Source organism: Somniosus microcephalus, unplaced genomic scaffold, assembly GCF_052327205.1.
Source record: "Somniosus microcephalus isolate GS21.2 unplaced genomic scaffold, FLI_Smic_1.0 unresolved_chr1, whole genome shotgun sequence".
NCBI classification, from domain to species: Eukaryota; Metazoa; Chordata; class Chondrichthyes; order Squaliformes; family Somniosidae; genus Somniosus; species Somniosus microcephalus.
This window is the reverse complement of record NW_028225179.1, coordinates 11,968,642-11,980,865: the sequence shown is the minus strand read 5'-3', so window position 1 is coordinate 11,980,865 and position 12,224 is coordinate 11,968,642. Positions and strand designations below refer to the sequence as shown.

The 12,224-nt window shown below is 46.1% G+C and overlaps 1 protein-coding gene across 1 annotated transcript in view; it reads left to right on the top strand.

Moving 5' to 3' along the window:
• Positions 1-6,871: 6,871 nt before the first annotated feature.
• The window catches only part of LOC147093443 (NACHT, LRR and PYD domains-containing protein 3-like), a 43,079-nt gene continuing 37,726 nt past the window's right edge, over positions 6,872-12,224 (top strand). The window contains exons 1-2 of the mRNA XM_085974213.1: positions 6,872-6,947; positions 7,830-7,996. Coding sequence (XP_085830339.1) covers positions 6,872-6,947; positions 7,830-7,996 — 243 coding nt within the window. The remainder of the gene's footprint in view (positions 6,948-7,829; positions 7,997-12,224) is intronic.

The following is a 12,224-nucleotide window of genomic DNA, read 5'->3' as shown; positions in this document are numbered from 1 at the left end:
ACGGTACAGTATCCTCTTCCGAGGATAGAAGATATTTTCGCCTCACTATCCAGAGGAAAATGTTTCACCAAAATTGACTTGGCTCAGGCATATCTACAGATGGAGGTTGAAGAGGCCTCTAAAAAGTATCTCACGATAAATACACACAAAGGCCTGTACCAGTACAATCGACTGGTTTTTGGAGTAGCATCAGCTCCAGCTATCTGGCAAAGAGCTATGGAGCAAGTCCTCCAAGGGATTCCGGGGACTCAATGCTACCTAGACGACATCCTTGTAACAGGAGAAAACGACAACGAGCACCTTGCCAATTTGGAGCAGGTGCTCACTAGGTTGAGAGAACGGGGCCTACGAGCAAATCGCCCCAAGTGCGAATTTTTCCAGAAACAAATATCATATTGTGGCCACATAATTAACGAGGAAGGGTTGCATAAGTCACCTGAAAAAATTGAAGCGGTCATAAAAGCCCCAGCACCTGAAAATGTTTCACAATTAAGGTCGTTCCTGGGATTGATAAATTACTATCATAAATTTTTACCGAACTTGTCAACTCTTCTGCACCCTCTTAACGAACTGCTACAAACGGGAGTAATTTGGAAATGGAGCGAAGACTGTAAACGTGCCTTCCAAAAATGCAAAGGCTTGATCACGTCCAAGGAAGTTTTGGCTCATTACAACCCATCACTGCCAATCAGACTGGTGTGTGATGCATCCCCTTACGGCGTAGGAGCGGTATTATCGCATAGATTCCCTGATGGCTCGGAGCGGCCGATAGCTTTTGCGTCACGCTCATTGAACTCAGCTGAGCGTAACTACGCCCAGATCGACAGGGAAGCACTTAGCCTGGTATGGGGAGTGAAGAAATTCAACCATTACCGGCATGGACAAAAATTTACTGTGTTGACTGACCATCAACCCCTCGTCTCCATATTCAACCCTAAAAAGGGCGTTCCCATTATGACAGGGGTCCACGTAACCTTAACCGCAGAGCGAGGCCGTTCAGGGGTGATGTTAGAAGTTAGGAACTGTGGATGGGCAGAGAGAACGAGGGGTCCACGTAACCTTAACCGCAGAGCGAGGCCGTTCAGGGGTGATGTTAGAAGTTAGGAACTGTGGATGGGCAGAGAGAACGAGGGGTCCACGTAACCTTAACTGCAGAGCGAGGCCGTTCAGGGGTGATGTTAGAAGTTAGGAACTGTGGATGGACAGAGAGAACGAGGGGTCCACGTAACCTTAACCACAGAGCGAGGCCGTTCAGGGGTGATGTTAGAAGTTAGGAACTGTGGATGGGCAGAGAGAACGAGGGGTCCACGTAACCTTAACCGCAGAGCGAGGCCATTCAGGGGTGATGTTACAAAGCATTTCTTCAGACACCGTGTAGTGGAAATCTGGAACACTCGCCCTCAAGAAGCTGTTGAGTCTCGGTCAATTGAAAATGACAAACTGTGATTGATAGATTTGTGTTACGCAATGGTATTTAGGGTTATGGAACCAAGGCGGGGAGATGGAGTTAAGATACAGCTCAGTCATGATCGAATTGAATGGAGGAACAAGCTGGAACGAATGAGCGGCCTACTCCTGTTCCGATGTTCCTGTGCCTCTATTTATAAAGCCAATGCTCCCATATACGTTTCTAAAAGCCTTATCGTCCTGTCCTGCCACTGTCAAAGATTTCTGTATCTATACCCCCAAGTTTTACTGTTCCTGCAACCCTTTTAAATTGTACCAGTTGGTTTAAATTGCATCGCCTCATTCTTCCTTCCAAAATGCAGCATTTCACACTTCTCTGCATTAAACTTCACCGGCCATGTGTCTGCCCATTTCACCAGTGTCTCTATTTCCTCCTGAAGTCTTCTGCTGTCCTCCTCACGGTTTACGACTTTTCCGAGATTCGTGTCATCGACAAACTTTTAAATTATGCCCAGTATACCTAAGTCCATGTCACTGAAATAAATCCAAAAGAGCAGTGGTCCTAATCCCGACCCCTGGGAACACTGTAAACTTCCCTCCAGTGTGAACAATATCGGTTCACAACTACTGTCTGTTTTCTGTCCCTTCGCCAGTTTAGTATCCACGCTGCCACTGCTCCTTTAATATCATTGGCTCCAATTTTGTTCACCAGTCTATTATGAGGTACTTTATCAAAGGCCTTCTGAAAGTCCAGAAACAGAACATCAACTGCACCACCTTCATCAACCCTCCTATTTCATCCATTGGCTCATTCAAGTCAGCCAGGTTTGATTTGCCTTTAAATAAAATCCATTTTGTCTGTCGCTAATAAACCCATGTTCTTCCAAGTGACGGTTAATTGTGTTTCGGAAATAACACCGATGTTAAGCTGAGTCGCCTGTAGTTATTTGGTTCATCGCGCTCTCCTTTTTTGAACAGGGAAGTAACGTTTGCAGCCCTCCCGTCCTCTGGCACCTTTCCCATATCCAAGGATTGGAAGATTGTGGCAGAGAGGGTGACATTTCTACTTTGAGCCCTGCCAACCAATTTAGTACATCGTCCTAATCGATTTATATCCTGTCCAATTTCTCTAACCCCTCCTCCTTTACTGTACGATTGGCAGCATCCTCTGCTTTAGTGAATGCGGATGCAAAGTGTTAATTTAGTACCTCAGCCATGTCCTCTGCTTCCACAAGATGATTGCCTTTTTGGTCAGTAATCGGCCCCACCTTTCCTTGGACTATTCTTTCACACTTTATATGTTTATAAAAGGCATTAGTGTTCACTATTATGTTGCCACTAATCATTTCTCACACATTCTCCTTGCCCCTCTGTTGCGTTTGTGTGTTTATTGGACTAGTGGCAGCGTTAGTGAAACAGCAAAGTACTGAATTTTACAAAGACTCAAACTGGTACTGAATTAACTGAATCGCTTTTACATTTCCACAGTGGGGAAAGGAAAGGCTGCTGATTGATAGTTTCAATGGACGCACGTGCGCGGGCTCACACACAAATGGAGAATTATGATTGTAAAACCGCAGTCACATCCACCAGTTGTATATTCATGGTGTTATGAGATCCCAGAGATACCAGCTGCTGTACTGATGAGGGAGGAGGGACTTGATATCATGTTAACAAGGCAACGTTCTCCTTCTCATTTTAATATTTCCCTCGAACCCTCCATCAATGTTATATTTCTAACAGAGTATCATAATCTTGGAACACCTGTCACCACCATGGCTGAAGGTCCAGACAGGGGAGAAGATCCAACCTCTACAAAAAGAATGAGAATGGACACAGGTAGGCTCGCAAAATACTTTAAAATACAATTTCTGTCCTGACAAAAGGTCCAGATCTATTGCCTGAACCTACAGCTCTCTCGGGTCGAGGGAACAGGACAGGGGCTGAGTACAAAGAGGGAAGTGAGTGACCATCTAGAGGGACACCGCAGTCACAGGTGGAGGGAGCCCCTGAGTACTGGAACTGCCCAATAGATACCTGGTATTGGGGACTGTGTAAGGTGGATAGAGACAGTGACTCAGAGGATCACAGTCACAGGTGGAGGAAGCCCCTGAGTACTGGAACTGCCCAATAGATACCTGGTATTGGGGACTGGAAGGTGGATAGAGACAGTGACTCAGAGGATCAGTCACAGGTATAATAATAATAATCAACTTTATTGTCATTGTTAGTGCACAAGTGCAGTACAACGAAATGTAAGCTTGCGGCTCCCGAGTGTACATTTTGATTAAGACATTTAACATACATTTGGCTTGTAACATAAACATAATAAAGTGCATTGACAGATGTGCAGGCTTTAGAGTTTATTAGCAGAGTTCAGTAGGATGACAGCCCTGGGAAAGAAGCTGTTCCTAAATCTGGTCGTGCGGGTGCGAATGCATCTGTAGCGTTTCCCAGATGGCAGGGGGGGCGAACAAACTGTGGCTGGGGTGGGTAGGGTCTTTGATGATGGACCGTGACCTCCGTAAACAGCGTTTCTGGTATATGTGCTCTATGGTCGGTAGCCGGGTGCCGGTGATGCGTTGGGCAGTTTTGACTACCCGCTGCAGGGCTTTCAGGTCATAGTAGCTACAGCTGCCATACCATACTGTGATACAGTTTGTCAGGATGCTCTCAATTGTGCAGCAGTAAAAGTTAGAGAGGATCAGGGGTGACAGGTTACATCCCTTCAGCCTCCTTAGGAAATATAGGCGCTGCTGGGCCTTCTTCACCAGAGAGGAGGTATTGAGGGACCAGGAGAGGTCTTCCGTGATGTGGACTCCGAGGAACTTAAAGCTGTCCACCCTTTCCACCACAGCCCCATTGATGTGGATGGGGGTGTGTCTTCCGCCTTTAGACTTCCTGAAGTCCACAATGATTTCCTTGGTTTTCTTGATAAGGTGGAGGGAGCCCCTGAGTACTGGAACTGTCCAATAGATACCTGGTATTGGGGACTGTAAGGTGGAGAGAGACAGTGACTGAGGATCACAGTCACAGGTGGAGGGAGCCCCTGAGTACTGGAACTGTCCAATAGATACCTGGTATTGGGGACTGGAAGGTGGAGAGAGACAGTGACTCAGAGTCACAGGTGGAGGGAGCCTCTGAGTACTGGAACTGTCCAATAGATACCTGGTATTGGGGACTGTAAGGTGGAGAGAGACAGTGACTCAGGACCACAGTCACAGGTGGAGGAAGCCCCTGAGTACTGGCACTGTCCAATAGATACCTGGTATTGGGGACTGTAAGGTGGATAGAGACAGTGACTCAGGACCATATTCTTGAGCAAACAGTGTGGCCCCAGAGAGCAGGAGGCCACCCAGCGGGGCGAGAGTGAGAGGCAGGTGGGGCCCAGGAATAGGAGAGCGGGACTGGTGGCAGATTGTATAGTCGGGGGAATAAGCAACCTCTTCTGAGCCCTGAGCAGCTCATGAATGGTTAGTTACCTCCCTGGTGCCGAGGGAAGAACATCCTTGACCGGTGGGACTACCTCTGGGCAGGAAAGGAGAGTAGAAAATAGCCAATGGTCGGAGCCAGTAACATGGATAGAAATACATTTATAGAGGGACTATTGAGACTGAGGCACTAAACTAAGAAACCAGGCCTCAAGCTGTTGATCTCCGGATTGTTTTGCACTGGGCTGCTTAAGACGGGTAATATGAGGCTAGTCAATGTGTGGCTGAGGGCTGGAGCAGGAGGGAAGTGTTCACGTTCTTGGGGCACTAGGGTGAGTTCAGTTGGAAGGGAAGGGACGGCCGCGATCTGTACCGACCAACATTAATGGTTTTACAGAAAAGATGAATGGAGCAGTGGGAGGGTATTTGGATGTGACTGGAGAGTGGGAAATATCCAGATCTCAGACTAGAGAGAGGAATTAATAAAAATGCTGGAGTTGAAACAGAAGATTGAAGAAATAGTGAAAAAGGTATTAGCAAGAAAAAGGAAAGAGGATTTGAAATAGTGAGAGACAAATTCACTTGTTTATAAAAAGAAACGGGGACAAGTCAACATTCCAAGTGTTGGAGCTAGTGTTGTGTGTGAGTGTACAAATCATTCCAAACATTCAGAAACATGAGATGTGATCTAGTATCTATAGAAGAAACGGGGACAAGTCAACATTCCCAGTGTTGGAGCGAGTATTGAGTTGTGTGTGAGTGAACAAATCATTCCAAACATTCAGAAACATGAGATGTGATCTAGTATCTATCAGACAGGGCCTTGGTTTTCACAGGACTCAGAGGGAAATGTTTCTGGTGATAACATTTTGAGGGAAGAGTGAAAGTTTGTGGCCGCAAGTATTAATAAACATTCTATGACTGACAGCGTAGAACAGCAACAAGAACAAACATGTGTTTATATAGCACCTTTAATGTGGTAAAACGTCTCAAGTGCTTCACAGGAGTGTGACCAATCAAAATCTTACACCGAGTCTCACAAGGTGATATTAGGATAGGTGAGCAAAAGCTTGCTCAAAGTGGTAAGGTTTATGGAACGTCTGAAAGGAGGAGAGCGAGAGAGGCGGAGGGGTTTAGAACATACGGTTGTTCCAGGGAGCAATGCTAAGATGGAATCCATATGTAGGGAATGCAGCAACAGGAAGGGAGATAGCCCAATTCTCAGTGGGTTTTACAGGCCAGCGAGCAGTGGAGGTGAGAGGTGGGACTGGGGAAACTAGTTGTGGGGGAGGCAATTTTGGGGAGATACAAAATATTTCCTTTACTTTCTAAAAATGATGGTGGAAGTGAGAATGTTGACGTACTGGAGGAGGATGTGGTCCACAGTTACAGATCACTGCAGAGAAGGATTTGGATCTGAGTAAAGTCGCCGAGGTGGAGAAGTCACCTGGGCTCAGAATTAATGCACCCCAGACTGTTAGAGGAAGTCAGAGAGGAGATAGGAGGGACTGAGCACAGCATTTCAACCCAGGTTTAATATCAGACTGTTAGAGGAAGTCAGAGAGGAGATAGGAGGGACTGACCACAGCATTTCAACCCATGTTTAATATCAAAAATATACAGGTGGGCTGAAGGAGCCCAAGTGATTCTGTTCTAATGTGGAGAGAGGATCAACCTGGTAACCAGAGGCCATTGTGTAGAAACTCCTCAAATCTGTTAATCCAGGTCGAATTAGCGAGCATTTAGCGATGAAGATGATGATGCAGGGTGGCTGGAACGGATTAGCTGTAGAAAAGTTGTATTTGACAATTTGACCTTTTGGTCCATCCAGCCTTTCCTAGGCAATTGCAATGCTTTGTCATAATTTGTTCTAGCTATCCCAAACTAAACCATGGGTGAGGTGAAAAACACAGGCCACTTTGGAGGATTAAAATAGGGGAAATTCCTCTCCGACCCATCTAGGCGATTGAAACTAGTCCAGCAGATCAATCTTGCACTGAATTCCCGGAGGTGTCTTCCTGTTGTAAGCGGTGATGTCCGCACCAAACAGGAACCGGTCCAGTTCTCACCTGAAGGAATTCACCGAGTCAGTGTCCACCGCCAGAGAAGGTATCCTGTTCCAGAGGTCGACTATTCTCTGGGAAAAGAACCACCTCCTGACATCTAACGTAAATCTGGCCTTTCACAACTTAAAATGGTGACCCCTGGCCCTCCGTAAGCTATGTAATTGGAACAAAGTGTCAAATGGAACACAATCGATTCCCTCCATCATCTTATAAACCTCAATCAGATCACCGCTTAGTTTTTGCTTCTCTAAAGTGTAGAGTCCAAATTCTTAGCCTATCTTGATAACTAAGTTGCTTTATACTGGGAATTAGTCTAATGTCCCTCTGCATCAGTTTCAAAGCCTCAATATCACCCACCTTATGTGGGGACCATAACTGGACACAGTATTCCAAGTGAAGCCTTTACCAAAGTCTTGTACTAGGACAGAATAGGTCGTCTTATACCCTACTGTCCTATGAATGCACCCCAATATCCCCTTTGTTCTAGCTACCACTTCACGGCATTGCTCCTGTACCTTTAGAGATGTATCCACAAGAATGCCTGGATCTTCCTTTCTCCCCCTTATTTAATGCCATGAAGGGTGTATGAATGTTGAGCACTCGCCCTGCCCACAGGCATAACACGGCACTTATCCAAGCTAAACACCATTTGCCAGTCATGTGCCCAATCTCCCAACACATTAAGATGTAGTTTTGTGGAGCCGTGACTATACAGGTTGATGGAATGTTGTACATGTGGTGTATGTGGGTTATCAGAAGGTGTTTGATAATGTGGCTCACCAGAAGGTGTTTGATAATGTGGCTCACCAGAAGGTGTTTGTTAATGTGGCTCACAGGAAGCTGTAGCCATTTGGTATACGATGACATGTAGCTGCCTGGGTAGAAAGTGGATAATGTGTTTAGTTTTCTCCATTTGTGTTCACAGATCTGAACTCTACAATCACTGAGTTCTTGCCAAAGTGCGACGATTACCAGCTGTTCCGGTTCACGAAATTCTACCGGGACAGACTGGAACAGGCGATTGAAGGAGGGGTGGACGGACTGAGCTCGTTGTTAACAAACGAGAGGCATTTCAGTGAACAAGAACATCGGGTAAGTGAAAGGGACACAGAATGAGTCTGGATTATTTAAACATCACAGAACTGACAGGATATCAGATCTTAGAATCACAGAATGTTACCGAAGAGAAACTCGTCAAATAGGAACTAAATAGATAAAACTGAAAATATTGTGAATCTGAAACAATGATATGAAGAGGTGAAAATACCCAGCGGATCGGTCCGTATCTGTACAAAGGACAGGGGAACGGTTCGGGTATAACTCATTGTGGACTGAAAACAAAGGGAACAGTTTAAGTGGGACTGGGAAAAGGAGAGGCCAGATGCAACAGACAGGAATTACAGGGAACGTCATGAGTTAACTGACCTGGAAACTACTTAAAGTAAATTAAGGAACCGGGAGATGACAAAAATCATCTGTGGAGTAAATGAGAGGCTTTTCAAGAACAAAAACACAATGGTTAAAATGTCTGAGACACGAACAGGAAAACTAACCCCCCAAAGAATGAGGATTGAAAACCCGACGCTGTGCAGGTTTTTCCTCCCCCTGCATCACCGGGAGTCAATTCCAACTTCGGCAGAGACTCAATACTGGTGGTAGAACCTGTCCTGGAGCGTCACTCCCCGGGACAGCACTTAAGAGCATTACAGGCTGCTTGCTGTAATTTCCTTGTCAGTTAACTGTAATGGAACAGAACTAAATGGAAATGATAATCGGGCAGGGTGTTTAATGGACGGTCGGCCTGCTACCAACTTTCCCAGTCGATAATCTAGGAAATTTACTCTCATCCCAACCTCCTGCTCACTGCCCATTACTGTTAATATCCCACCTAGTCTAAACCCAACCTCCTGCTCACTGCCCATTACTGTTAATATCCCACCTAGTCTAAACCCAACCTCCTGCTCACTGCCCATTACCGTTAATATTCCACCTAGTCTAATCCCAACCTCCTGCTCACTACCCATTACCGTTAATATCCCAACTAGTCTAATCCCAACCTCCTGCTCACTACCCCATTTCTGTTAATATCCCACCTAGTCTAATCCCAACCTCCTGCTCACTGCCCATTGCTGTTAATATCCCACCTAGTCTAATCCCAACCTCCTGCTCACTGCCCATTACTGTTAATATCCCACCTAGTCTAATCCCAACCTCCTGCTCACTGCCCATTGCTGTTAATATCCCACCTAGTCTAATCCCAACCTCCTGCTCACTGCCCATTACTGTTAATATCCCACCTAGTCTAATCCTAACCTCCTGCTCACTGCCCATTACTGTTAATATCCCACCTAGTCTAATCCCAACCTCCTGCTCACTGCCCATTACTGTTAATATCCCACCTAGTCTAATCCCAACCTCCTGCTCACTGCCCATTACTGTTAATATCCCACCTAGTCTAATCCCAACCTCCTGCTCACTGCCCATTGCTGTTAATATCCCACCTAGTCTAATCCCAACCTCCTGCTCACTGCCCATTACTGTTAATATCCCACCTAGTCTAATCCTAACCTCCTGCTCACTGCCCATTACTGTTAATACCTCACCTACTCTAATCCCAACCTCCTGCTCACTGCCCATTACTGTTAATATCCCACCTAGTCTAATCCCAACCTCCTGCTCACTGCCCATTACCGTTAATATCCCACCTAGTCTAATCCCAACCTCCTGCTCACTGCCCATTTCTGTTAATATCCCACCTAGTCTAATCCCAACCTCCTGCTCACTGCCCATTGCTGTTAATATCCCACCTAGTCTAATCCCAACCTCCTGCTCACTGCCCATTACTGTTAATATCCCACCTAGTCTAATCCCAACCTCCTGCTCACTGCCCATTACTGTTAATATCCCACCTAGTCTAATCCCAACCTCCTGCTCACTGCCCATTAATGTTAATATCCCACCTAGTCTAATCCCAACCTCCTGCTCACTGCCCATTACTGTTAATATCCCACCTTGTCTAATCCCAACCTTCTGCTCACTGCCCATTACTGTTAATATCCCACCGAGTCTAATCCCAACCTCCTGCTCACGGCCCATTACTGTTAATATCCCACCTAGTCTAATCCCAACCTCCTGCTCACTGCCCATTACTGCTAATATCCCACCTAGTCTAATCCCAACCTCCTGCTCACTGCCCATTACCGTTAATATCCCACCTAGTCTAATCCCAACCTCCTGCTCACTGCCCATTACTGTTAATATCCCACCTAGTCTAATCCCAACCTCCTGCTCACTGCCCATTACCGTTAATATCCCACCTAGTCTAATCCCAACCTCCTGCTCACTGCCCATTACTGTTAATATCCCACCTAGTCTAATCCCAACCTCCTGCTCACTGCCCATTACTGTTAATATCCCACCTAGTCTAATCCCAACCTCCTGCTCACTACCCATTACTGTTAATATCCCACCTAGTCTAATCCCAACCTCCTGCTCACTGCCCATTACTGTTAATATCCCTCCTAGTCTAATCCCAACCTCCTGCTCACTACCCATTACTGTTAATATCCCTCCTACTCTAATCCCAACCTCCTGCTCACTGCCCATTACTGTTAATATCCCACCTAGTCTAATCCCAACCTCCTGCTCACTACCCATTACTGTTAATATCCCACCTACTCTAATCCCAACCTCCTGCTCACTGCCTATTACTGTTAATATCCCTCCTAGTCTAATCCCAACCTCCTGCTCACTACCCATTACTGTTAATATCCCACCTAGTCTAATCCCAACCTCCTGCTCACTGCCTATTACTGTTAATATCCCACCTAGTCTAATCCCAACCTCCTGCTCACTGCCCATTACTGTTAATATCCCTCCTAGTCTAATCCCAACCTCCTGCTCACTACCCATTACTGTTAATATCCCTCCTACTCTAATCCCAACCTCCTGCTCACTGCCCATTACTGTTAATATCCCACCTAGTCTAATCCCAACCTCCTGCTCACTGCCCATTACCCTTAATATCCCACCTAGTCTAATCCCAACCTCCTGCTCACTACCCATTACTGCTAATATCCCACCTAGTCTAATCCCAACCTCCTGCTCACTGCCTATTACCGTTAATATCCCACCTAGTCTAATCCCAACCTCCTGCTCACTACCCATTACTGTTAATATCCCACCTAGTCTAATCCCAACCTCCTGCTCACTGCCCATTACTGTTAATATCCCACCTAGTCTAATCCCAACCTCCTGCTCACTGCCCATTACCGTTAATATCCCACCTAGTCTAATCCCAACCTCCTGCTCACTGCCCATTACTGTTAATATCCCACCTAGTCTAATCCCAACCTCCTGCTCACTACCCATTACTGTTAATATCCCACCTAGTCTAATCCCAACCTCCTGCTCACTGCCCATTACCGTTAATATCCCACCTAGTCTAATCCCAACCTCCTGCTCACTGCCCATTACTGTTAATATCCCACCTAGTGTAATCCCAACCTCCTGCTCACTGCCTATTACCGTTAATATCCCACCTAGTCTAATCCCAACCTCCTGCTCACTACCCATTGCTGTTAATATCCCACCTAGTCTAATCCCAACCTCCTGCTCACTACCCATTTCTGTTAATATCCCACCTAGTCTAATCCCAACCTCCTGCTCACTGCCCATTACTGTTAATATCCCACCTAGTCTAATCCCAACCTCCTGCTCACTACCCATTTCTGTTAATATCCCACCTAGTCTAATCCCAACCTCCTGCTCACTGCCCATTACCGTTAATATCCCACCTAGTCTAATCCCAACCTCCTGCTCACTGCCCATTACTGTTAATATCCCACCTAGTCTAATCCCAACCTCCTGCTCACTACCCATTACTGTTAATATCCCACCTAGTCTAATCCCAACCGCCTGCTCACTGCCCATTACTGTTAATATCCCTCCTAGTCTAATCCCAACCTCCTGCTCACTGCCCATTACCCTTAATATCCCACCTAGTCTAATCCCAACCTCCTGCTCACTACCCATTACTGTTAATATCCCACCTAGTCTAATCCCAACCTCCTGCTCACTGCCCATTACCGTTAATATCCCACCTAGTCTAATCCCAACTTCCTGCTCACTGCCCATTACTGTTATTATCTCACCTAGTGTAATCCCAACCTCCTGCTCACTGCCCATTACTGTTAATATCGCACCTAGTCTAATCCCAACCTCCTGCTCACTGCCCATTACCGTTAATATCCCACCTAGTCTAATCCCAACTTCCTGCTCACTGCCCATTACTGTTATTATCTCACCTAGTCTAATCCCA